The sequence below is a fragment of the Oncorhynchus clarkii genome, chromosome 33 (assembly GCF_045791955.1).
Source record: "Oncorhynchus clarkii lewisi isolate Uvic-CL-2024 chromosome 33, UVic_Ocla_1.0, whole genome shotgun sequence".
In the NCBI taxonomy this organism is placed as follows: Eukaryota; Metazoa; Chordata; class Actinopteri; order Salmoniformes; family Salmonidae; genus Oncorhynchus; species Oncorhynchus clarkii.
This window is the reverse complement of record NC_092179.1, coordinates 4,890,231-4,918,078: the sequence shown is the minus strand read 5'-3', so window position 1 is coordinate 4,918,078 and position 27,848 is coordinate 4,890,231. Positions and strand designations below refer to the sequence as shown.

The 27,848-nt window shown below is 43.6% G+C and overlaps 1 protein-coding gene across 4 annotated transcripts in view; it reads right to left on the bottom strand.

Moving 5' to 3' along the window:
- LOC139392890 (Krueppel-like factor 8) overlaps positions 1-27,848 on the bottom strand; it is a 116,168-nt gene that overhangs the window by 30,685 nt on the left and 57,635 nt on the right. For all 4 annotated transcript variants that reach the window (XM_071141214.1, XM_071141211.1, XM_071141213.1 and 1 more), the window contains exon 2: positions 20,301-20,516. In XM_071141214.1, the coding sequence (XP_070997315.1) occupies positions 20,301-20,516 (216 nt within the window). The remainder of the gene's footprint in view (positions 1-20,300; positions 20,517-27,848) is intronic.

The window sequence follows — 27,848 nt, the reverse complement described above, 5'->3', positions numbered from 1 at the left end:
CTTTCCCTCCCTTTCTCTGCTTCCACTCCCTTCCTCCCTCTCCTCCTTTTTCCCTCCCTCTCTGCTTTCACCGCATCCTCTCATGCTAGTCTGTTTGTCCCCCACACCTTCCCTCCAGATCACGTTCTCTCGCTTTCTTTCTAGCCATCTCTCTCCCATATCCTCTTCACAATGGTCTACATTTGGAAGGGCATTGAGACACATACATGTCATTCTCTCCTGGCTCAAAGTAGAAGAGAGATTGACTTCCTCACTACTTGGTTTGTAATCAGTGTTGACATGCTGAACGCACCGAGCTGTCTGTTTAAACTACTAGCACACAGCTCAAACACCCACCATACCCCACAACACATGCCACCAGAGGTCTCTTCACAGTCCCCAAGTCCAGAACAGACTATGGGAGGTGCACAGTACTACATAGAGCCATGACTATATTGAACTCTATTCCACATCAGGTAACTGATGCAGCAGTAGAATCAGATTTAAACAGATACACACCTTATGGAACGGCGGGGACTGTGAAGTAACACAAACTTAGGCACAGACACATGTATACACACACACATGATAACATACGCACTATACACACGTACACATAGATTTTGTGTTGTAGATATGTGGTAGTGGAGTAGGGGCCAGAGGGCACACTTAGTGTGTTATGAATGTATTATAATGTAAAAATTGTACAACTGCCTTAATTTTGCCAGACCCCAGGAAAAGTCTGCTAATGGGTATCCATAATAAATACAAATACACATACACTATTCTCAGCTAAAACATTTAAAATAATGCTCCTGAAAATCAGATAACAAATTACACCCTGTTCCTACTACACACTAACAAATGGCACCCTATTCCCTATTTCAGGGGCATTCAACATTTACCCTACGAGGTCCGAAGCCTGCTGGTTTTCTGTTAATTAATTAAGCTGTTAATTAATTACACCCACCTGGTGTTTAAATAAGTGCCTGATTAGAAGGGAAGAATTTATCAAAACAGTGAAACTTGCTCCGAGGTCCAGAGTTGAGTTTTCAGGCCCTATATAGTGCATAAGGGCTCTGGTGTAAAGTAGTGCAGCATATAGGAAATAGGGTGCCATTTTGGACAAACCCAGTGACTGTATGAGCGGTGGAGAGCTCACCAACACTGAGAGACAAAGTCGGCCACATCACACACAGAAAGTGGCGTCACAAGTTAGGCAACAATAGGTTATAACATCTAACTCAAGCAAACCACTGGGGTCACACTGGTTGAATAAACGTTGTTTCCACGTTATTTCTTTGAAATGACGTTGAAGAGACGTTGAACTGACGTCTGTGCCAGAGCGAAGGCTTGGTCTCAAAGAGAAGACGATGCCATGGAGATCCTGAGGCTGGAGTGTGGTCGCAACAGGCCTAGCGAATGGGAGAAGTACTGTTTCAGCGAGGTAGAGATGAGAGGTCTCCTGTAAGTACAAAGACATGGAGGGCAGCAATGAAGTGTTCTCTGCACCTACTTTTACTACTACACCACTGAACACTCAGAGATCCTGAGTATCTCTCTGTACTCTATACTGAGTGACTTTCTATCAGTCTTTAACCCTGTATTCTCTGTACTCTATTACTGAGTGACTTTCTATCAGTCTCTAACCCTGTATTCTCTGTACTCTATACTGAGTGACTTTCTATCAGTCTCTAACCCTGTATTCTCTGTACTCTATACTGAGTGACTTTCTATCAGTCTCTAACCCTGTATTCTCTCTGTACTCTATACTGAGTGACTTTCTATCAGTCTCTAACCCTGTATTCTCTCTGTACTCTATACTGAGTGACTTTCTATCAGTCTCTAACCCTGTATTCTCTGTACTCTATTACTGAGTGACTTTCTATCAGTCTCTAACCCTGTATTCTCTCTGTACTCTATACTGCGTGACTTTCTATCAGTCTCTAACCCTGTATTCTATGTACTCTATACTGAGTGACTTTCTATCAGTCTCTAACCCTGTATTCTATCTGTACTCTATACTGAGTGACTTTCTATCAGTCTCTAACCCTGTATTCTCTCTTTATACTGAGTGACTTTCTATCAGTCTCTAACCCTGTATTCTCTGTACTCTATACTGAGTGACTTTCTATCAGTCTCTAACCCTGTATCCTCTCTGTACTCTATACTGAGTGACTTTCTATCAGTCTCTAACCCTGTATTCTCTGTACTCTATACTGAGTGACTTTCTATCAGTCTCTAACCCTGTATTCTCTCTGTACTCTATACTGAGTGACATTCTATCAGTCTCTAACCCTGTATTCTCTGTACTCTATATTGAGTGACTTTCTATCATTCTCTAACCCTGTATTCTCTCTGTACTCTATACTGAGTGACTTTCTACCAGTCTCTAACCCTGCATTCTCTGTACTCTATACTGAGTGACTTTCTACCAGTCTCTAACCCTGTATTCTCTCTGTACTCTATACTGAGTGACTTTCTACCAGTCTCTAACCCTGTATTCTCTGTACTTTATACTGAGTGACTTTCTACCGGTCTCTAACCCTGTATTCTCTCTGTACTCTATACTGAGTGACTTTCTATCAGTCTCTAACCCTGTATTCTCTGTACTCTATTACTGAGTGACTTTCTATCAGTCTCTAACCCTGTATTCTCTCTGTACTCTATACTGAGTGACTTTCTATCAGTCTCTAACCCTGTATTATCTGTACTCTATACTGAGTGACTTTCTATCAGTCTCTAACCCTGTATTCTATCTGTACTCTATACTGAGTGACTTTCTATCAGTCTCTAACCCTGTATTCTCTCTGTACTCTATACTGAGTGACTTTCTATCAGTCTCTAACCCTGTATTCTCTCTGTACTCTATACTGAGTGACTTTATATCAGTCTCTAACCCTGTATTCTCTGTACTCTATACTGAGTGACTTTCTATCAGTCTCTAACCCTGTATTCTCTCTGTACTCTATACTGAGTGACTTTCTATCTGTCTCTAACCCTGTATTCTCTGTACTCTATACTGAGTGACTTTCTATCAGTCTCTAACCCTTTATTCTATCTGTACTCTATACTGAGTGACTTTCTATCAGTCTCTAACCCTGTATTCTCTCTTTATACTGAGTGACTTTCTATCAGTCTCTAACCCTGTATTCTCTGTACTCTATACTGAGTGACTTTCTATCAGTCTCTAACCCTGTATCCTCTGTACTCTATACTGAGTGACTTTCTATCAGTCTCTAACCCTGTATCCTCTCTGTACTCTATACTGAGTGACTTTCTATCAGTCTCTATCCCTGTATTCTCTCTGTACTCTATACTGAGTGACTTTCTATCAGTCTCTAACCCTGTATCCTCTGTACTCTATACTGAGTGACTTTATATCAGTCTCTAACCCTGTATTCTCTCTGTACTCTATACTGAGTGACTTTCTACCAGTCTCTAACCCTGTATTCTCTCAGCAATGACTAACAGCTTGACCTCCATCATCAGCCTCTGCCTCTATATCCTTGTACTTTGAGCTAAGTATCTATCCTTTCCCTGCAGCCTCCATCTCTCTCCCTGTACGGTCTCTGAGTGATCCACCTCCCTCTCTATCCTCGTAGGCTGCCCTCCCAGCACTACTTTATATATAGACCTCTATCTAGCTCTGTGCACTTCTATAAAAGCTAAGCCTCCAGCCCCGCACCGCAGCCCCCACTATCACCACAGAGAGATAAAGGGAGAAGAGAAAGAGATTGAGAGAATGATAGAATGAGAGAGCTGGAGAGGAGACTTACAGGATGAAGAGAGAGAGAGAGAGAGAAAATGTATGGGCCCATTAACAACGTGATTGGGTAAAGACGATGGCGACACATTAAATGAAGGAAGTAACAGAGAGAACAATATTGGTGGCAGAACTGTGTGAGACCCCCTGGAAGGTTGGCAAGAGACGAGAGTGGTATTTACTCTGACTTTTAATTCAACAACTCTGCCATATAAATGGGTCACCAGATGCAGAGTAGTTGATGTCATTTAAACGTGAATGCCTTGCTATGCACGGGTGTATGTCTTGTGATGTGCTATGCATGCCAGGAATAGCCTGTATTGTTGCCAGACACATTTCCCTATGGTACAATACAGTATTCATTCATGCTACTGCACTGCAATGCTGGTGTTGATATTGCATTGTTGGTTATTGCAATGGAGTGCTGAGAGGGAACCTATAGCTCTGGCAGTCAACTCAGTTGAACCCCAATAGGCTCTGACTAAGTCACTAAGTTATTCTAAAGGAGGAAATCAATAGGTCACAAGGTGAGAGAAACAATGCTTTGTCTGTGTGTGTGTGTGTGTGTGAGAGAGTGTGAGTGTGAGTGTGAGTGTGAGTGTGAGTGTGAGAGAGAGAGTAGAGAAAAGGAGGCATGAGAGTAGAGAAAAGGAGGCATGAGGACAGAGAGAAAGGCAGTAGGAGAGAGAGATAGAGAGAGAGAGAGAGAGAGAGAGAGAGAGAGAGGGTGAGTGTGAGAGAGAGTAGAGAAAAGGAGGAATGAGGACAGAGAGAAATGCAGGAGGAGAGAGAGAGAGAGAGAGAGTAGATTAAAGGAGGCATGGGGGGGAGAGAGAGAGAGAGAGTAGAGAAAAGGAGGCAGCCAGAGAGTGCAAGTGCAAATGGTACCTCTCCCAATTTCAGTGACCCTCTCTTTCTCCCTTCCTACCCCTCACTCTCTCCAGGCTTATCGGTCTCCAGTCAATAGCTCTCTGCCGTGGCCCTGAAGGTCATGCCTAAAGTCTGAGGTGAATCTTAATAGAGCCAACAGCTCAAATGGTTAATGGATTTCTACTCACAGCCAGATAGAGAGAAGAGAGGAGAGAGAGAAATAGATACTAGAGTACAGTCATACGCCCTGGTTAAGGTCCATATGATGATGGAGTCAACAATGTTGTGTTCCAGCTATAATACTACCTAGACAACTAGATAGCAGTGGTGAGAGCGAGAGAAAGAGTAAAACTACATTGAAATACTACTTAAGGAGTTTTTGGAGAACCTGTACTTCACTTTACTATTTATATTTTTCACAACTTTTACTCTACTACATTCCTAAAGAAAATATGTACGTTTAAATTTTTACATTTTCTCTGAAACCCAAAATTTGTTACATTTGGAAAGCTCAGGCAGGACAGTAATATGAGCCAATTCACGCACCTATCAATATAATGCGTTATCAACTTTACGGTCTCCAATCTGGCGAACTCACTAAACACAAATACTGTGTTGGAGAATGGCCTTGCCTGTCCGTAAATTAAAAGTACAAGAAATCTGAGCCAGACGGTTTGCTTAATATAAGGAATTTGATGTATAGCATTTACTTTTTACTTAAGTAAGAAAATGTTTTACTTTTTCCACCACTGTAATTAAGTACATTTTAAACCAGATAATTTTAGACATTCACTAAAGTAGTTTCTAACTGGGTGAATTTACTTGAGGTATTTTACAGCTTTGCACACTCTTGGCATTCTCTCAACCAGCTTCACCTGGAATGCTTTTCCAACCGTCTTGAAGGAGTTCCCACATATGCTGAACACTTGTTGGCTGTTTTTTCTTCACTCTGCGGTCCAACTCATCCCAAACCATCTCGATTGGGTTGAGGTCGGATGATTATGGAAGCCAGGTCATCTGATGCAGCACTCCATCACTCTCCTTCTTGGTCAAATAGACCTTACACAACCTAGAGGTGTGTTGGGTCATTGTCCTGTTGAAAAACAAATGATAGTCCCACTAAGAACAAACCAGATGGGATGGCGTATCACTGCAGAATGCTGTGGTAGCCATGCTGGTTAAGTTAAGTGTGCCTTGAATTCTAAATAAATCACAGACAGTGTCACCAGCAAAGCACCACAACATCACACCTCCTCCTCCATGCTTCACGGTGGGAAATACACATGCGAAGGTCATCCGTTCACCTACTCTGCGTCTCACAAAGACACAGCAGTTGGAACCAAAAATCGTAAATTTGGACTCATCAGACCAAAAGACAGATTTCCACCGGTCTAATGTCCATTGCTTGTGTTTCTTGGCCCAAGCAAGTCTCTTCTTATTATTGGTTTCCTTTAGTAGTGGTTTCTTTGCAGCAATTTGGCCATGAAGGCCTGATTCACGTAGTCTCATCTGAACAGTTGATGTTGAGATGTGTCTGTTACTTGAACTCTGAACCATTTATTTGGGCTGCGATTTCTGAGGCTGGCAACTCTAATGAGCTTATATTCTGCATCTGAGGTAATGCTGGGTCTTCCTTTCCTGTGGCGGTCCTCATGAGAGCCAGTTTCATCATAGCACTTGATAGTTTTTGCGACTGTACTTGAAGAAACTTTCAAATACTCCTTCCCGATTGGCTGACCTTAATGTCTTAAAGTAATGATGGACTGTCGTTTCACTTTGCTTCTTTGAGCTGTTCTTGCCATAATATGGACTTAGGGCTGACTTCTGTATACCACACCTACCGTGTCAAACTGATTGGCTCAAATGCATAAAGAAAAGAAATTCCACAAATTAACTTTTAACAAGGCACATCTGTTAATTGAAATGCATTCCAGGTGATTACCTCACAAAGCTGGTTGACAGACTGCAAAGAGGGTGCAAAGCTGTCATCAAGGCAAAGGGTGGCTACTTTGAAGAATGTCAAATATAAAATATATTTGAATATGTTTAACACTTTTTTGGTTACTACATGAGTCCATATATGCTATTTCATAGTTTTGATGTCTTCACTATTATTCTACAATGTAGAAAATAGTTAAAATAAAGAAAAACCCTGGAATGAGTAGGTGTGTCCAAACGTTTAACTGATACTATATGTTAGGGCTGACCACATTTAGTCAACTGGTCAATTGTTTGGTCGATGGGCTGTTGGTCGACTGATCATTTTTTTAGTCGAGCAGTTCCAAAAAAACAAAATGGTTATGGGACATTTTGATTGATGCATTTCTCAGTGGACTAATCCTTTGCGGAGGCCACGCACACCAGTCCCACCACATTCACCGTTAATTCACAGAATGTCTAATCTTCATTGTTTGTATTGTTACTGTCATTTCTGTTAATGCTTTCAATATATTATTACTATTACATTATTTTACAGTTCTCATTGTCAGAGTGGACAACTCTGACAAGGACGAGCACCTGATTATGCACAGAAGTATACACAGTCGAAGTCGGAAGTTTACATACACTTAGGTTGGAGTCATTAAAACTCGTTTTTCAACCACTCCACAAATGTCTTGTTAACAAACTATAGTTTTGGCAAGTCGGTTAGGACATCTACTTTGTGCACGACACAAGTAATTTTTCCAACAATTGTTTACAGACAGATTATTTCACTTATAATTAACTTTATCACAATTCCAGTGGGTCAGAAGTTTACATACACTAAGTTGAATAAACAGCTTGGAAAATTCCAGAAAATGATGTCATGGCTTTAGAAGCCTCTGACAGGCTAATTGACATGTTTTGAGTCAATTGGAGGTGTACCTGTGGAAGTATTTCAAGGCCTACCTTCAAACTCAGTGCCCCTTTGCTTGACACAATTGGAAAAATCATCCAAGACCTCAGAAAAAAATTGTCGACCTCCACAAGTCTGGTTCATCCTTGGGAGCAACTTCCAAATGTCTGAAGGTACTACGTTCACCTGTACAAACAATAGTACGCAAGTTTAAACACCATGGGACCACGCAGTCATCATACCACTCGGGAAGGAGACGCGTTCTGTCTCCTAGAGATGAACGTACTTGGGTGCGAAAAGGGCAAATCAATCCCAGAACAACAGCAAAGGACCTTGTGAAGATGCTGGAGGAAACAGGTACAAAAGTATTTTTATCCACAGTCAAACGAGTCCTATATCGACATAACCTGAAAGGCCACTCAGCAAGGAAGAAACCACTGCTCCAAAACTGGCATAAAAAAGCCAGACTATGGTTTGCAACTGCACATGAGGACAAAGATCGTACTTTTTGGAGAAATGTCTTCTGGTCTGATGAAACAAAAATAGAACTGTTTGGCCATAATGACCATCGTTATGTTTGGAGGAAAAAGGGGGAGGCTTGCAAGCCGAAAAACACCATCCCAACCGTGAAGCACGGGGGTGGCAGCATCATGTTGTGTGGATGCTTTGCTGCAGGAGGGACTGGTGCACTTCATAAAATAGATGGTGTCATGAGGTAAGAAAATTATGTGGATATATTGAAACAACATCTCAAGACATCAGTCAGGAAGTTAAAGCCTTCCAAATGGACAATGACCCCAAGCATACTTCCAAAGTTGTGGCAAAATGGCTTAAGGACAACAAAGTAAAGGTATTGGAGTGGCCATCATAAAGCCCTGACCTCAATCCTATGGAAAGTTTGTGGGTAGAACTAAAAAAGTGTGTGCGAGCAAGGAGGCCTACAAACCTGACTCAGTTACCCCAGCTCTGTCAGGAGGAACGGGCCAAAATTCAGCCAACTTATTGTGGGAAGCTTGTGGAAGGCTACCCGAAACATTTGACCCAAGTTATACATTCTAAAGGCAATTCTACCAAATACTAATTGAGTGTATGTAAACTTCTGACCCACTGGAAATCTGATGAAAGAAATGAAAGCTGGTATAAATCATTCTCTCCACTTTTATTCTGACATTTCACATTCTTAAAATAAACTGAGTGTTAATGTATTTGGCTAAGGTGTATGTAAACTTCCGCCTTCAACTGTAGGCTAATGGGCTACCTAGCCTGCGTGCAAATGTAGGCATATAAATGTGCCCATTTGGGAATCTGATAGTACTTCTGATTGTCTTAACTAACCGCCACAAATGTCGAGCTTCTCAAAGTAATTTTTCCTTCACCTCAAAATGCAAGTAAACACAGTCTGTTTTTACATACATTGACATTCTCAATCTTTCCTCAATGTGGCCTATTTGAAAAATATGTCCAGCTCTCTCCCTTTCCATAACCACACTGCGAGAAAGGGAAAAAATGGTCATGCTCTGATCTGGTGGAAAATAGGACTTCCTGATTACTTCTTATGCATTGTGCAAATAGCCTACAGCCGTCTGTCCGGAGATCACTGGCGCAGGAAACTCTGAGTGTCCAAAATATTTGATACAAAGTTTGTCAGCACCAACATCAGGCTAGACCAAGCTGATAGTTGGCAGACAGTCCATGCATAGCAAATGTGATTTATTTTGATCAGGATTTTATCTACCTGCAGGCTGCAATGTTTTTATTTGTTGCCTTTATGTAGGCTATTTTTACATAGTTGGCTATGACAATAGAAATTTGTATCATTTTCACATACTTTTTTATTTATTAATCAAGACAACGATTTTGAGATGAAAAGACTATTATAAAATAAATGAAAGTGCTCCACGAAAATGTGCATATGAAAATCATAACTGGCACACAGATCTGTAGAAATGGTAAGATAAATTGGAAAAGATTGCCGACCCCTGGTGTAGCCTATTACTGCCAAAATCGGGAGCGTAATGACAGAATTTATGAAGGCCAGCAGCCTTGGTTCGGCAACAGCTTTTTTTCTTCTCGTTAGGCTCCTTCGAGTCATTTGTGTATCTTAATAATTATATCACAGTGTGCTTAAAGCGTCAAAAAAGCTCAGTAGCCTACATATATAGTTGATTTTACTCAAGCACATGGTGTGCAATGATATGCATGACTGGGAACACAGATATGCATCTGTTGGTCACAGATACTTTACCTTAAAAAAAAGGTAGGAGCGTGGATCAGAAAACCAGTCGGTATCTGGTGTGACCACCATTTGCCTCAAGCAGCACGACACATCTCCTTCGCATAGAGTTGATAGAGTTGATCAGGCTGTTGATTGTGGCCGGTGGAATGTTGTCCCACTCCTCGTCAATGGCTGGACATTTTCAGCTTTGGGAATTGTGTACAGATCCTTGCGACAAAGGGGCCCTACATTATCATGGATGAATGGCACTACAATGGGCCTCAGGATCTCGTCACAGTATCTCTGTGCATACAAAATGCCATTGATAAAATGCAATTGTCTTCACTGTCCGTAGTTTATGCCTGCCCATACCATAAACGCACCGCCAACATGGGGCACTTTGTTCACAATGTTGACATCAGCAAATCGCTCGCCCACACAACACCATACACATGGTCTGAGGTTGTGTGGACGTACTGCCAAATTATCTAAAACGATGTTGGAGGCAGCTTATGGAAGGGAAATTAACATTCAAATCTCTGGCAACAGCTCTGGTGGATATTCCTGCAGTCAGCATGCCAATTGCAAACTGTGACAAAACTGCACATTTTACAGTGGCCTTTAATTGTTCTCAGCACAAGGTGCACCTGTGTAATGATCATGCTGTTTAATCAGCTTCTTGATATTCCACACCTGTCAGGTGGATGGAATATCTTGGCAAATAACAAATTCTCACTAACAGACGCAAACAAGTTTGTGCAAAACATTTTTGAGAAATACGTTTTTTTTATGGAACATTTCTGGGATCTTTTATGTCAGCTCATGAAACATGGGACCAACACTTTACATGTTGCATTTATATTTTTGATCAGTATTGAACACCTGTTAGGCAACTGTATAAAACACATGGTCAACCCTCAGTCTCGAGAAATACTGGGTGTGCAGGCTTTTCATCAAGCCCTGCTCAAACACATCAGACAGAGTTTTATCAAGGTCCGGTTGAGCAGCTCATTTCTAAAAATGTATTTTTAGAGGGGGACTGGAATAAAGGCCTGCTATCCATTAGCTCTCCTGGAGGATGGTGGACCACCCTTGATGTAAAACATTGCGACATCACAACCAAATACGTTTTATGCCTGTTGAAATAATTATCTCACTCAATATCTCAAAGATCAAATGGCTATGGTAGGCTACAAGTCATTTTATTCAGCTGAAGCATGCCCACACATTTACAGGAAATGTACCTTTTCTAGGTTAGTCATGTTTATCTTAGCTTAGATGTATTTACTTTGCAGGCTGACGAGTATGTAGAGTTGCAATGTCCAAATCAACTGGAAGTACTATCTACAAAACACGTTGTGAAGCAACACCATCCAAAGGGAAGGCTACATCTAAAATCAATGTTCATGATTTAAAATGTATTATTTTGATTCACATGATTAGATTCACCGCGATTGAACCGAATCCCAACTAATACAATGGAGAAGTGAATCGTTTGTTTTGTCAAAAATAGTTTAAATGAATAGTTGAAAAAAGTAATTTGCGAGTGTCGGTGGAAGATATTTTGGGGCATGACGAAAACATGAATACAAGCTAATAACAGCTGAACAGTTAACTAGAGGGTACAATATATGATTTTAATTGTCTACCTAGTTCATCTGTTCTCCATAATATTGTGATGTCTGTGATGTCTCTCTCCTTGAGCAATGGTCCACTCACCTCGCAAACATGCAGCTGATGCACACAAACACAGATGTGCTAGTGTCATTCCCATCCTGGCTGATATGTTGATTTTTGTTTAATTTGTAAAATATTTGAAAATTGTGCCTAAATAAATTACATTAGCAGAAATAATTCGTTTGATTTCCATTACTTTTCTAAAACTTTTCCACAATTTTCATGACCGTACATACCTTGTTTAAATGAGTACTATTTTAACAATAATGTTAAATAATACAACATTGGATGTCAAGCCAGTTATATTATATGACTGTAGCCTCCGAATAGTTGATGATAATTATGTTTGTGTTGCTATAGAATCTTCTACCTAGCTAACGTTGGCTGCTATGAGTTAGCTAGCTAGCTTTGGCTGCTATGAGAAAGCTAGCTAACGTTGGCTGCTATGAGTTAGCTAGCTAGCTTTGGCTGATATGAGTTAGGTAGCTAGCTTTGGCTGATATGAGTTAACTAGCTAGCTTTGGCTGATATGAGTTAACTAGCTAGCTTTGGCTGATATGAGTTAACTAGCTAGCTTTGGCTGATATGAGTTAGCTAGCTAGCTTTGGCTGATATGAGTTAGCTAGCTAGCTTTGGCTGCTATGAGTAATCTAGCTAGCTTTGGCCGCTATGTAAAAGCTAGCTAACGTTGGCTGCTATGTGAAAGTTAGCTAACGGTGGCTGCTATGAGTAAGCTAGTAAGCTAACTTTGGCTGCTATGTGAAAACTAGCTAACGTTGGCTGCTATGAGTAAGCTAGCTAACGTTGGCTGCTATGAGTAAGCTAGCTAGCTTTGGCTGCTATGAGTAAGCTAGCTAACGTTGGCTGCTATGAGTAAGCTAGCTAACATTGGCTGCTATGAGTAAGCTAGCTAGCTTTGGCTGCTATGAGTAAGCTAGCTAACGTTGGCTGCTATGAGTTAGCTAGCTAACGTTGGCTGCTATGAGTTAGCTAGCTAACGTTGGCTGCTATGTATAAGCTATCTAACATTGGCTGCTATGTGTAAGCTAGCTAACGTTGGCTGCTATGTGTAAGCTAGCTAACGTTGGCTGCTATGTGTAAGCTAGCTAACGTTGGCTGCTATGAGTAAGCTAACTAACGTTGGCTGCTATGTGAAGGCTAGCTTGAGTTGCTAGGAAAGAGGAAAGTAACTAAACAAAATGTTTGTTTTTTTATCACCTGAAACAATATGTTTGTCCTGTCTTGAATAAAAAGGTCATATTTAGCAATCTCCTAAAATGAATGCGATCTCTGACAAGAGACCGTCTCTCCATCTTGCGTTACAAACACTACACTTGTGCAACCAGTTCACACACACACAAGCTCTGCTACCTGGCCCGAGCCCAAAGGGCCTGTTTTTTCATCAATAACTAGGGTATGGGTAGGACCCGGCTATCACTAATTTGATCATTAACATTTTGAAGCAAAGACATTTGCTTGTGATCTGCTGCGTAGTATATATCATGGTATCAGAAGTGCTTCAACCTCATCAAAAACATGATCAGAATATTATCAGAGTCCACAGCAGAGATTCTTTTCCCAAAAATAATAATGTTCCTTGAGTTTTGTCAGACTTTAGAGTGAAGAAAGCAGAGGCGTTGCTATGGATGTTCACACAAGCAGAGCCATGCACAGAGCGCATGCTGCGCAGGGAGCGAAAGACAGACAAGCAGCTAATGGATACTACAGGAGGAAGTAATTTCAGATTTTGGGTTTGCCTTAAATTTGGCAGAAGCAAATTGGGTAGGGCCTGAATGTCTCGGACATGGGTAGGGCTTAAAATTCATTCCTGTGCAGGGCTTTAACACACACACACAACCTGTGCTTTAAAGCAGGGTGGAGCCCACAGTTGATTGTAGTTACAACAGTTGAAAACACAGAATCTAAGTGCATGGCACGAACACACACAATAAAGAGCCGTCAGTCAAACCCAAACAACAAACACATCAATGTAAAGTCTTGAAGATTACCGATTATTACAAACAATAACATAACACAACTTGACACAAGCACACACACCCCAAAGTGGAGTTACTGTCTCTGAGTCAGGAGAACTAACTCGCCCTGGACAACAACACCATAACTGACTGTGGGTGAACAGGGAACTGCATCCTAGCGATACTACAGTAATCTGTGTGTGTGTTAGACAAACGTTTAAATCCTTAAATGTTAAAACTCAAGGAAAATCACAATGCAATTATAAAAAAACTACCACTAAGTCCCGATCATCATCATTTTATTTTTCAGAAAATGAAATTGGTGGGCAGGCTTTTGTTAATAATGAAACAAACTAGGCCACTAGATTAATTCTTACGAATACGCAATTTGCCCCTAGGTTTAGGGGGGTTTTAACCTATTCTAAATGCCACTCCCGAGTGGCGCAGCGGTCTAAAGCACTGCATCTCAGTGCTATAGGGGTCACTACAGACCCTGGTTGGATTCCAGGCCGTGATTGGGAGCACAAATGGCCCAGCATCGTCCGGGTGAGGTTTTGGCCGGAGTAGGCCGTCATTGTAAATAAGAATTTATTCTTAACTGACTTGCTTAGTTAAATAAAAATACCATTAAAACAATTTTGCAGTTAGCTAAAAATTCTAAAAGAGCAGAGACGAATGTATTATTCCAAAACTACAACTCGTGGTTGAAACACATACTTCCCTACTTTAATCGACCTGTCCATTTTTAATTTGTGATAAAGTCGGCGTGATTAGATTTCCATCAGTTAGATTTTCAGTCATTTCTGTAGGCCTAATAGGTGCTTGGGTGAACAGCATGCGTGTGTGTAGAGGGAGCGCTTGGAGCGAAACCGAGAGAATGTAGGGGGAAGAAATCACTTGGCTAGGTATCTTTTTCCTGTGAGTTGCTAATGCACATAACAAATTAAAGGAACACTAGAGTCAACGTGAATTAACGGTAGGTAGTCTTCGGTACAACATTTCACCTGCCCGAAGCGGGTTCCAGATGCTGCCACCTATTGTATGACTATGGTAGAACTTCATTGCACACTAACGGTCATACCATGCAATAGGATTTGACATGGAATTGTATTAAATGTTCTTATTATTTTAACGAAAAACCGCGAGTGTGAGTGAGTGAGTGAGTGAGTGAGTGAGTGAGTGAGTGAGTGAGTGAGTGAGAGAGAGAGAGAGAGAGAATCCAAATGAGAATGTATTGCTAGCAGGTATTTATTTTTGTGTGTGTGTCAGTTTAACTGTGTGTATTTGTGTTTGCGTGTGCCTTTGGCTGTAGTGATGTGTTGTGCGGAGGGTTGCAAGGGAGGGGGTGGGGTAGCAGTGAAGAGGTGGAGGAGGGGGTAGGGAGGGGTGTGGGCAAGCAGACTACATCACACAGTCTTTCCAACTCCCGTCAGAGCCCCGTTGCCATGGCTACCAGAGAGCGGAAGCCTCCCTCGATATTAGGGGCCTAGGCGAGAGAGAGAGATGCAGCTTGAGCCCCACCCTCTTCAACATATACACTGACTGTACAAAACATTAAGGACACCTGCTCTTTCCATGACACTAACCAGGTTTTCATATACGGTCAAACCGTATAAAAAAAAAACGTCAGCTGTGATGGAAACAGGAAGTTACGGTACAATTTTATAAATACAGACAGATAATTTGTTCGTTCGACGTGGTGGGATTTTTTTGTGTCGGTAAAATGTATTATGTGCAAAATGGAGGTGGAGATGCCTTTATGCACAGATATCGATATTAACCATCATATTGAAGTAAAAATGGATTCGGCAATGACATGGTGTGTGGTGACTCGGGAAAGCATGCAGTTTATTAGGCTACAGATGAAATAAATGATGATGAACTGCACAGGGTGGTGAAAGTGCAAAGTGATGAGCTTGATGCTCCTTTCAATAAACCTTGTCTTATTCTGCTGACATGATGATCGCTACCTTTTGACTAACACGCATACTTTCAGCCTTATCCATACTAATCTCATCATGTAGAATAGGCTAACCACACAGCCTATCTGCACTGCATCTGTGAGCTGTTGGCTAAGGTGCAAGTGCCAATACCATAGTAGACACATTTACAGTTTGTGACAGTAGAGTTGAAAATGCGATGGAAACATATTAAACTGTAGATTTTTATTGAATACATAAAAACTTAAGCTGTATTAGGAAGATGTTCCTAATGTTTGGTATACTCCGCGTATATCAACAAATCGGGGAGGGCACTAGAACAGTCTGTAGCACCCATACTTATTAGCTTACTAGAATCTGAAGTCTACTGTTTGCTGATGATCTGGTGCTTCTGGCCCCAACCAAGGAGGGCCTACAGCAGCACCTAAATCTTCTGCACAGATCTGTCAGACCTGGGCCCTGAATCTCAGTAATACAAAAATAATGGTGTTCCAAAAAGGTCCAGTTGTCAGAAACACAAATTCCATCTAGACACCATAGCCCTAGAGCACACAAAAAATGAAGCCTACCTCAGCCTAAACAGAACCACAGGCAACTTCCACAAGCTGTGAACGATCTGAGAGACAAAGCAAGAAGGGCCTTTGATGCTACAAAAAGGAACCTACTGTAAAATTCAACAAATTGCCCTTTATGGTTGTGAGGTCTGGGGCCCGCTCACCAACCAAGAATTCACAAAATAGGACGAACACCAAATTGAGACTCTGCATTGCAGAGTCCGCCATTGCAAAAACGTCCGCCGTGTATCAGCGTAAAACACCAAATAATGCATGCAGAGCAGAATTAGGCCGATGCTCGCTAATGATCAAAATCCAGAAAAGAGACTTTCATTTCTACAACCACCTAAAAGGAAATGATTCCCAAACCTTCCATAACAAAGAGAAATGAACCTGGAGAAGAGTCCCCTAAGCAAGCTGGTACTGGGGCTCTGTTCATAAACACAAACAGACCCCACAGAGACGCAGGACAGCAACACAATTAGACACAACCAAACAAAAAGACAATTGCTTGACACATTGAAAATAATTAACCAAACAACAGAACAAACTAGAATGCTATTTGACTCTAAACAGAGAGTACACAGTGGCAGAATACCTGACCACCGCGACTGACCCAACATTGAGCGAGTGAGTGTGAGATGAAAGGGCGAGACAAATCAGAGACTTACACCAGGCTCCCTTGAGAGTGAATCTAATGTTGTGGGGAATCCCTTAGTTCTCCCTCTCACTCTGTCCATCCCTTACTTCCTTCCCCTCTCGCTCTCCTTCTCTTACGTCTCTATCTATCGCCCACTTACTTACTTGTTCAGTCTAGTATTACCTCTGGCTCTGGCTGTTACTAGTGAGACAGTCTGGCAGGGTCCAGGGTTGTGTTCAGTAGGCACGAAATGGGAGGAATCATTTTGAATCAGAACGTGTCTAACAAAAATTGTCCATAAATGTCCTTTGACAAGTGAATTTAAAATGAAAAGCTGAAATGTTGTGAGTCAACAAGTATTCAACCCCTTTGTCATGACAAGCCCAAGTCATATAATAAGTTGCACTCTGTGTCCAATAATAGTGTTTGACGTGATTTTTGATTGACTACCTGATCTCCGGCGGCAGGATAGCCTAGTGGTTAGAGCATTGGACTAGTAACCGAAAGGTTGCAAGTTCAAATCCCCGAGCTGACAAGGTACAAAATCTGTCGTTCTGCCCCTGAACAGGCAGTTAACCCACTGTTCCTAGGCCGTCATTGAAAATAAGAATTTGTTCTTAACTGACTTGCCTAGTAAAATAAAGGTAAAATAAATAAAATAAAATCTCTGTACCCCACACATACAATTATCTGTAAAGGTCCCTCAGTCAGGCAGTGAATTTCAAACACCGATTCAACCACAAAGACCAGGGAGGTTTTCCAATGCCTATTGGAAAATGGGCATAAAACCCCCCACAAAAAAACCCACATTGAATATCCCTTTGAGCATGGTGAAGTTATTAATTACGCTTGGATGGTGTATCAATACACGCAGTCACTACAAAATACAGGCGTTGTTTCTAACTCAGTTGCCGGAGAGGAAGGAAACCTGTACAGAAAAGGAGTGAAAAGAAGGAAGCTTGTACAGAATACAAATATTCCAAAACATGCATCCCATTTGCAACAAGGCAATAACTGCAATAACTGTGGCAAAGCAATTAACGTTCTGTCCTGAATACAAAGTGTCATGTTTGGGGCAAAACCAATATAACACAAAATATTTTTAAAAAACTTTGTTTTTGCCCCCTTGTGAATGGGAGTGGGACCGGCGAGGGTACCATGTTACCAAAAAGTGTCTGCTACTCCAGAAATGCCCCTCCACCCACCCATAGATCAATCTTTGCTGGGCGGCTCACGAGTGGTGGTCAACACACACACACAGACGTGCACATACTCACAGGCACGGGCAAACATGTATGCGTGGGCAAACACAAACAAGGGTGCGGGCAAACACACACACTCACACGACAACCCAACCACACCCCTCTCTAAAGAGCACTTATGTAATGGTGGCCCACCCAGCCCCTGCCCCTCCCTCCCTTTCCCCCCTCTAACTCTTCCTCCCTCCATTCACAACGTACCACATAGAAATGTAACACAGGCCTATAGAGCCAACATGATTACCTACTTCACACGACAGAGAATCTATTCTACAAAACACATTTCTCTCTAGATGCTCTGTAACTTTGTATTGCTTACCCCAACCCCCCCCCTCCCTTTCCCCCCTCTAACTCTTCCTCCCTCCATTCACAACGTACCAAATAGAAATGTAACACTGGCCTATAGAGCCAACATGATTACCTACTTCACATGACAGATAATCTATTCTACACAACACATTTCTCTCTAGATGCTCTATAATTTTGTATTGCTTACCCAACCTGTTTACCATATATGCATAGTCACTTTAACTATACATTCATGTACATACTACCTCAATTGGCCCGACCAACCAGTGCTCCCACACATGGGCTAACCGGGCTATCTGCATTGTGTCCCACCACCCGCCAAACTCTCTTTTACGCTACTGCTACTCTCTGTTCATCATATATACATAGTCCCTTTAACCATATCTATATGTACATACTAACTCAATCAGCCTGACTAACCGGTGTCTGTATATAGCCTTGCTACTGTATATAGCCTCGCTACTGTATATAGCCTCGCTACTGTATATAGCCTCGCTACTGTATATAGCCTCGCTACTGTTATAGCCTCGCTACTGTTATAGCCTCGCTACTGTATATAGCCTCGCTACTGTTATAGCCTCGCTACTGTATATAGCCTCGCTACTGTATATAGCCTTGCTACTGTTATAGCCTCGCTACTGTATATAGCCTCGCTACTGTATATAGCCTCGCTAATGTATATAGCCTCGCTACTGTATATAGCCTCGCTACTGTATATAGCCTCGCTACTGTTATAGCCTCGCTACTGTTATGTTATAGCCTCGCTACTGTGTATAACCTCGCTACTGTATATAGCCTCGCTACTGTTTATAGCCTCGCTACTCTATATAGCCTCGCTACTCTATATAGCCTCGCTACTCTATATAGCCTCGCTACTGTATGTAGCCTCGCTACTGTATGTAGCCTCGCTACTGTTATAGCCTCGCTACTGTATGTAGCCTCTCTACTGTATGTAGCCTCTCTACTGTATGTAGCCTCTCTACTGTATATAGCCTCGCTAATGTATATAGCCTCGCTAATGTATATAGCCTCGCTACTGTATATAGCCTCGCTACTGCATATAGCCTCGCTACTGCATATAGCCTCGCTACTGTTATAGCCTCGCTACTGTTATGTTATAGCCTCGCTACTGTGTATAACCTCGCTACTGTATATAGCATCGCTACTGTTTATAGCCTCGCTACTCTATATAGCCTCGCTACTCTATATAGCCTCGCTACTGTTATAGCCTCGCTACTGTATGTAGCCTCGCTACTGTATGTAGCCTCGCTACTGTTATAGCCTCGCTACTGTATGTAGCCTCTCTACTGTATGTAGCCTCTCTACTGTATGTAGCCTCGCTACTGTATATAGCCTCGCTAATGTATATAGCCTCGCTACTGTATATAGCCTCGCTACTGTATATAGCCTCGCTACTGTTATAGCCTCGCTACTGTTATGTTATAGCCTCGCTACTGTGTATAACCTCGCTACTGTATATAGCCTCGCTACTGTTTATAGCCTCGCTACTCTATATAGCCTCGCTACTCTATATAGCCTCGCTACTCTATATAGCCTCGCTACTGTATGTAGCCTCGCTACTGTATGTAGCCTCGCTACTGTTATAGCCTCGCTACTGTATGTAGCCTCTCTACTGTATGTAGCCTCTCTACTGTATGTAGCCTCTCTACTGTATGTAGCCTCTCTACTGTTATTTTTCAGTCTTTTTACTGTTGTTTTTATTTCTTTACTTATCTATTGTTCACCTAATACCTATTTTTTACTGAAAAATTGCACTGTTGGTTAGGGCCTGTAAGTAACCATTTCAAGTATTCGGCGTACACAACAAATAAACTCTGATTTGATTTAAAGTTGCCACGATTCCCTATTCCAAATCATCTGTCCAACACCAAACATTTTATTCCGAATTTTCTGTTCTTAGTTTGCACAGTCCTAACCCAATGAACCCCACCCACTCTGCAGGTCCCCTCCTCCATCTCTCTCCACCAACCTCCCCCGCCCTTACTCTTCTTATCTAACCGTCCACACCCTCTCCACCCTTCTCTCTCTCTCACTCTTTCCTCTCCAGCCAGTCATCACCACCCCACCTTTTCCTCCACCCTCTCTAACAGTCCAGAGACAGAGCCGGTCTCCATTTTCTTTCAGCCTCTCTCTACACCTACCCACCTACAACCATTCATCCATGTGTCCCTGTGTCTCTCTAGTCTTCCTCACCCCTCTAACCCCCTCTCACTGTCCCTCTACCCCACCTCATTCACCCATTCCTATCCTCCTCTCACCGTGCACTCCACCTCTTCTGGTTCTGGTTTGATGTGTACTGAGGGCATGTCTTCTTCTTCCACCTGGGTCTGGGGCTCGGTCTTGGGTTCCTTCTTGGGAACCTTGGGTTGGGGCTCCTTCTTGGGTTGAGGCTCCTTCTTGGGTTGGGGCACCTTTGGATGTGGTTGGGACTGGGAGCTGGCACCACTGCTGGCCTTCTTAGGACTCGACTGGCACTGCAGAGGGAGAGAGAGGACTGTTAGCAAGTAGTAGCACATACAGAGAAGAGAAAGAGTTACACTGGAAGAGATGACATGTTAGACACATCTAGAGAACGGCGATAGAGAGAGAGAGAGAGAGAGAGAGGCACAGTAATCAGGGGAACAGTCAGACTACCGCTACACAGGGAGAAAGGACATGCTAGCCAACTGTTACATACCCTGACATACAAACACAGAGAGATGAGAGGAGGAGGAGTTGGGTGAAAGCAGTAGAGAGGTGAGATAGAGGTCGAGAGAGGCAAAGAGAAAGATAACAAAGCCATAAGAGAGGAGAGGTGAGAACAGGGGGAGGGGTAGAAGAGACAGGTAAGGAAATGACACACAAATAAAACCAGCATTACCCTCTTCTCAAACGGTAGGCCTATTACTCTGAAACTGTGCTATGCAGAAAGACAAATAATATATAAAGGGTAGGCCTATGCGAGAGGAAAAGAGAAAGAGACATAGAAGTAGAGAGAGAGAGAGAGAGAGAGAGAGAGAGAGACAGCCTGATCCTAGCCCTGCCAGTGAGGGAATGAGAGCGAAAGAGAAACAGAGAAGCAGCTCAACAGAAGTATTGTGTCCCCTCCCTCTCTCTCACTGGTAGGCAGTCACACCCTTCTCTAGAAGCAGAGGGGAGTGGAGAGAGAGAGAAAGACACACACAATCTCGACGCGCACACTTGTTCAATTCAATTCAAGGGGGCTTTACTGGCATGGGAAACATTGGATTACACGACCAAAGCAAGTGAAATAAACAATGCAGAAAAGTGAGGAGAAACCAAAAACTATTATCAACTGTGTAGCGTTTTTAACAATGTGCAAATAGTTGTAATAGGAATAGTAGAGGAAGATCAATATGGGTTGTATTTACAATGTTTGTGCTCCACTGGTTGCCCTGTTTCCATAGCAACGGGTCACAAATCTTGCTGCTGTGACGGCACATTGCTGTATTTCGCCTAACAGATATGGGAGTTTATCAATGTTTGATTTGTTTTCTAATTCTTTGTGGGTATGATCTGAGGGAAATATGTCTCTCTAATATGGTCAGACATTTGGCACGAGGTCAGGAATTGCAGCTCAGATTCCACCTCATTTTGCGGGCAGTGGGCACATAGCCTGTCTTCTCTCTATGGCGATCTCTCTCAACAGCAAGACCATGGTCACGGAATCTGTACATAGTCAAGGATTTCCTTAATTTTGGGTCTTTCACAGTGGTCAAGTATTCTGACCCTGTGGATTCTCTGTTTAGGGCCATATATCATTCCAATTTGCTCTGTTTTTTGGTTGATTCTTTCCAGTGTGTCAAATAGCTACCTTTTTCTTTTCTCATAATTTGGTTGTGTTGCTGTCCTGGGGCTCTGTGGGGTCTGTTTGTGAACATAGCACCAGAAACAGCTTGCTGAGGGGGCTCTTCTCTAGGTTCATCTCTCTGTAGGTGAGGGCTTTGTGGTGAAATGTGTGGGTATCGCTTCCTTTCAGGTGGTTGTAGCACTTAAAAACAGCTATTTTCTGGATTTTGAACATTAGCGGGCATAGTCCTAATTCTCCTAATGTACTGCTTGGGGTTTTGCTTTGTACATGAAGGTTATTTTTTGAAGAATTCTGCATGCAATGTCATTTACAAAATAGCCTCCAACACTCTACTCAGCAAATTGGATGCAGTCTATCACAGTGCCATCCGTTTTGTCATCAAAGCCCCATATACTACCCACCACTGCGACCTGTACGCTCTCGTTGGCTGGCCCTCGCTACATATTTGTCGCCAAACCCACTGGCTCCAGGTCATCTGTAAGTCTTTGCTAGGTAAAGCCCCGCCTTATCTCAGCTCACTGGTCACCATGGCAACACCAACCCGTAGCAAGCGCTCCAGCCGATATATTTCACTGGTCATCCCCAAAGCTAACACCCCCTTAGGCCGCCTTTCCTTCCAGTTCCCTGCTACGAATGGCTGGAATGAATTGCAAAAATCACAATAGCATGTTCATTAGTTTATGTTACTGTAGGATACATGTCAAAACAAAAAACACCAACATTGAAGTGTTCAATGCATTATTTTTGTGGGATGCCTTTGTCATGAAACAGAAAGCATATGTGTTAAAACACGGGAAAATGTTATTTTTATAACGACTAAATAACATAACCCAACCCCAGATGCACGGTGAGCAATTAGAAAACGTCAGTAGTGAAAGTCTGCACAAAACCAACAATGGCATTGTAATGAATTTAAAAGTATCGATATGACAGCTGTCAAATAGTCAAGAATTGTCTGTACTTGTTCCAAACGTCGGATTCCACGCGTATCCATTCCTCTTGCTCTTTTTGCCATTGTAAATTCCGGACACTCTCACTGCGTAGGAGTCGACTGATAAGACTGCTACGGTGGCGCGTGGATTGATATAGGGTACATACCATTTTGAGATTAGAATTAGAATATGTCGTATCAATACAATGGAATGGCCAGCCCTGCTCTTCATTCACAACTGGCGATTACATAATTATGCATTGTTCGCTTCCCCTCGCTCATCAACTCACCCATTCTCCCCAATCATAATCGACTCCATTGATTTCATCTGTTATATGTGTGAAATGAGTTTATGTTCAGTTGAGGAAATTATCAGGGTGATTATCAACTGGGCATGGCACCTTCCACTTCCACTGTCGGGAGGAGGAGGGACAACCTTTTAAAAAGAAATGACATGCCCTCTTAAAACTGGTTATAACTCCAGTTCTGTTTATGACATTACAATTCTAACAGCAGTATGTTATATAGACTTATTTAGGAAATGGTCAGTCACAGTGGTATTCTGCCACTGTGTACTCTCTGTTAACCCTAGATTCACTAAAGCATTCATTTGACTTGCTCATGATTTTCTATTCTGTCCTTCACCAAAATGAAGGAAAGCTAAGACTATATACACACTCGGTGAGCATAGCCTTGCTATTGAGAGAGGCTGCCGTAGGCAGACCTGGTTCTCGAAGAGAAAACTGAGGTGCACTTCCTAACCTCCTTCCAAACGTATGACCATATTAGAGACACATGCAGTGCCTTCAGAAAGTATTCACACCCCTTCACATTTTCCACATTTTGTTGAGTTACAACCTCAATTTGTCACTGGCCTACACACAATACCCCATCATGTCAAAGGTGAATTATGGCACCATTTTCATTTACCGGACATTTAAGAAAAGGACTGGATTCATATGCATCGGTTGCGCAACCTGATTAGAGCGTCCACCCCCCCTGCTCAGAATGCCAGACATCCCTTTTACTTTATGTTAATTCCTCTTAACAGAACATGCAACTGCAATGCAACGGCGTGCATCCTTCTTACCGAATACCCATGAGATGTTACAACACATAGGTGGCACTTTCGTATGGCTAGGGGAAGCTTTCCCTAAAGTACACTGAATTAGCCTAAATAGCTTATATACATAAGTAAATACAATTATTAAGAATAGGGTACCACATCATAAAGCATGATTTGGCCACACAGGCCACACTTCTTAAACAAAAAAAGGCTGTGGATTTAAATCACATAGCCTACAGTTGGAAGGGCCCGCAATTTGGGCAGAGCAAAAAAAAAAATACATATCTCAGAAAAACAGTTTGGAAAATGAAATGGCTATTGCTGTAAATAGAAGACAACGAAAAGACTCCAATCTGTCTTTTAATTATGAAAATTCTCAACCTAAAGTTATTGGCACCACTAGAGTACATCAGCCATCTCCCCAGGAAAATGTGCATATTCACGGTCTGTCATTGGGTCAGTGCTACGTTTGCTTGTTTTAGGACAATCATTTTTTCTTCCAGGTTAGATGAACGCCATATTGTATTTGTCTCTCCCAATAACTGCCTGCATTTTTTGGTTCGATTTTGTCGAGGCTACTTTAAAGCCAGGTAAGACGTGCTTCAAAGTATGTAGTGAAATGTCCAGCTGGGTAGTGTTTCCTCTGACACGTTGGTGCGGCCGGCTTCCGGGTTCAGCGAGCATTGTGTCAAGAAGCAGTGCGGCTTGGCGGGGTCGTGTTTCAGAGGATGCAAGGCTCTTGATCTTTGACCTCTCCCTAGTCTGTAGGGCTGCGGCTGATAGGGCAAGACTTTAATTACCAATTGGATAACAATAATTGGGGAGAAAAAGGGGTAAAAGTGCCCAAAAATATATAGAAATAAAACATTAAAATCCTTAAGAGTCTATTGATACACCCGTGCGTTTATCTGAGTAACATAATAAAACAATCCCCATCAAAATGTCAGTTGAAACTAGAGATACTTATTTTTTTTGTATTGGCTGCATCCGCCTATGTCGGCCTTCCGCACCTGCGGGGGAAGGTGGCCGAGCTACAGCGGCGTTTGTCGGACCATGAGACATCCAGAAAACATGACCCCACTGTGTAAAGGGGAGACTCTCACAAACAGGTGGTGTTCTCCGTTTCGCTCTACGACCAACACAAGTGTCACGGGACTCATCTGAAGCTAACCCATACAAATGAATGGAAGTATGGAGGTAGATGGTTCAAACAAAAATAAGGGCTTCAATTTGTGACCATCTCGATACGATCCCATATGTTAGCTTAGTGGAAGCTAGCAATGATCAACCACCAATTTGACAGAGCTTGAAGAAGAACTTTGAAAATAATAAAATGGGCAAATGTTGCCCAATCCAGATGTGGAACACTCTTAGAGACTTACCCAGAAACCCTCACAGCTGTCATCTCTGCCAAATGTGTTTCTAGCATGTAGTGACTCAGGGGGTTGAATACTTATCTAATAATGATGTGAATATGAGTGGTTTTTTCCCACTTTTGACATCAAGAGTATTTTGGGCAGATCACTAGCAAGAAATGACACAACAAATGACACGCATTTAATAACACAACAAATGGGAATAAAGTCCAGGGGTGTGAATACTTTCTGAAGGCTCTGTAGCACATTTCCCTCCGATTACACAGACTTGAATTTGAAAACAAATCCAATCTTGATAAACTCCCATATCTATTAGGTGAAATACCACAGTGTTCCATCACAGCAGCAAGATGTGTGACCTGTTGCCACAAGAAACGGGCAACCAGTGAAGAACAAACACCATTGTAAATACAACCGAAGGTAAACATGTGTCCCATGCCAATAAAGCCCATTGAATTGAATTGAGAGAGAATGAGTTGGCTGCAATATGGAAATGTTTAGGTGTGGGGGTGGGGAAGGAGGGAGGAGGAGCAGACATGTGACCCAGCTGCAGCAGATTCCTCACAGAGGTGTGGTCCCCCAATCAGCCTAGGTGTGGCTCCACTCACACACACACACACACACACACACACACACACACACACACACACACACACACACACACACACACACACACACACACACACACACACACACACACACACACACCATCCCCCCACTACACAGACACCCCATCCCCCCACTACACAGACATGCCTCCCCCCACCACACACACCACTTCCCCTTCACACATGCTGTCCTCTCCCAATGACCATTGTAGAGGAACAGAGACCCCTCTATAGTCACAAAAGTAAGCAGTGAGCTCAATGTGATGTGACACCTCTGACTAGCTAGCTAACCACAACAGACAGAGAGCAGTAGATCCACAAAGAGTCAGCCCTGTTTGTCCCACTACAGGAAGAGAGGGAGGGAGGAGAGGGTGGGGTGGGACCCCAGCCCTGTTTGTCCCACTACAAGAAGAGAGGGAGAGAGGAGAGGGTGGGGTGGGACCCCAGCCCTGTTTGTCCCACGGGTGGGACCCCAGCCCTGTTTGTCCCACTACAAGAAGAGAGGGAGAGAGGAGAGGGTGGGGTGGGACCCCAGCCCTGTTTGTCCCACTACAGGAAGAGAGGGAGAGAGGAGAGGGTGGGGTGGGACCCCAGCCCTGTTTGTCCCACTACAGGAAGAGAGGGAGGGAGGGAGGGAGGAGAGGGTGGGGTGGGACCCCAGCCCTGTTTGTCTCACTACAGGAAGAGAGGGAGGGAGGAGAGGGTGGGGTGGGACCCCAGCCCTGTTTGTCCCACTACAGGAAGAGAGGGAGAGAGGAGAGGGTGGGGTGGGACCCCAGCCCTGTTTGTCTCACTACAGGAAGAGAGGGAGAGAGGAGAGGGTGGGATGGGACCCCAGCCCTGTTTGTCTCACTACAGGAAGAGAGGGAGAGAGGAGAGGGTGGGGTGGGACCCCAGCCCTGTTTGTCTCACTACAGGAAGAGAGGGAGAGAGGAGAGGGTGGGGTGGGACCCCAGCCCTGTTTGTCTCACTACAGGAAGAGAGGGAGAGAGGAGAGGGTGGGGTGGGACCCCAGCCCTGTTTGTCCCACTACAGGAAGAGAGGGAGAGAGGAGAGGGTGGGGTGGGACCCCAGCCCTGTTTGTCCCACTACAAGAAGAGAGGGAGAGAGGAGAGGGTGGGGTGGGACCCCAGCCCTGTTTGTCCCACTACAAGAAGAGAGGGAGGGAGGAGAGGGTGGGGTGGGACCCCAGCCGGGGTGGGACCCCAGCCCTGTTTGTCCCACTACAAGAAGAGAGGGAGAGAGGAGAGGGTGGGGTGGGACCCCAGGGGTGGGACCCCAGCCCTGTTTGTCTCACTACAGGAAGAGAGGGAGAGAGGAGAGGGTGGGGTGGGACCCCAGCCCTGTTTGTCTCACTACAAGAAGAGAGGGAGAGGAGAGGGTGGGGTGGGACCCCAGCCCTGTTTGTCCCATTACAGGAAGAGAGGGAGAGAGGAGAGGGAGGAGAGGGTGGGGTGGGACCCCAGCCCTGTTTGTCCCACTACAAGAAGAGAGGGAGAGAGGAGAGGGTGGGGTGGGACCCCAGCCCTGTTTGTCCCACTACAAGAAGAGAGGGAGAGAGGAGAGGGTGGGGTGGGACCCCAGCCCTGTTTGTCTCACTACAAGAAGAGAGGGAGAGAGGAGAGGGTGGGGTGGGACCCCAGCCCTGTTTGTCCCATTACAGGAAGAGAGGGAGGGAGGAGAGGGAGGAGAGGGTGGGGTGGGACCCCAGCCCTGTTTGTCCCACTACAAGAAGAGAGGGAGAGAGGAGAGGGTGGGGTGGGACCCCAGCCCTGTTTGTCCCACTACAAGAAGAGAGGGAGGGAGGAGAGGGTGGGGTGGGACCCCAGCCCTGTTTGTCCCACTACAGGAAGAGAGGGAGAGAGGAGAGGGTGGGGTGGGACCCCAGCCCTGTTTGTCCCACTACAAGAAGAGAGGGAGGGAGGAGAGGGTGGGGTGGGACCCCAGCCCTGTTTGTCCCACTACAAGAAGAGAGGGAGGGAGGAGAGGGTGGGGTGGGACCCCAGCCCTGTTT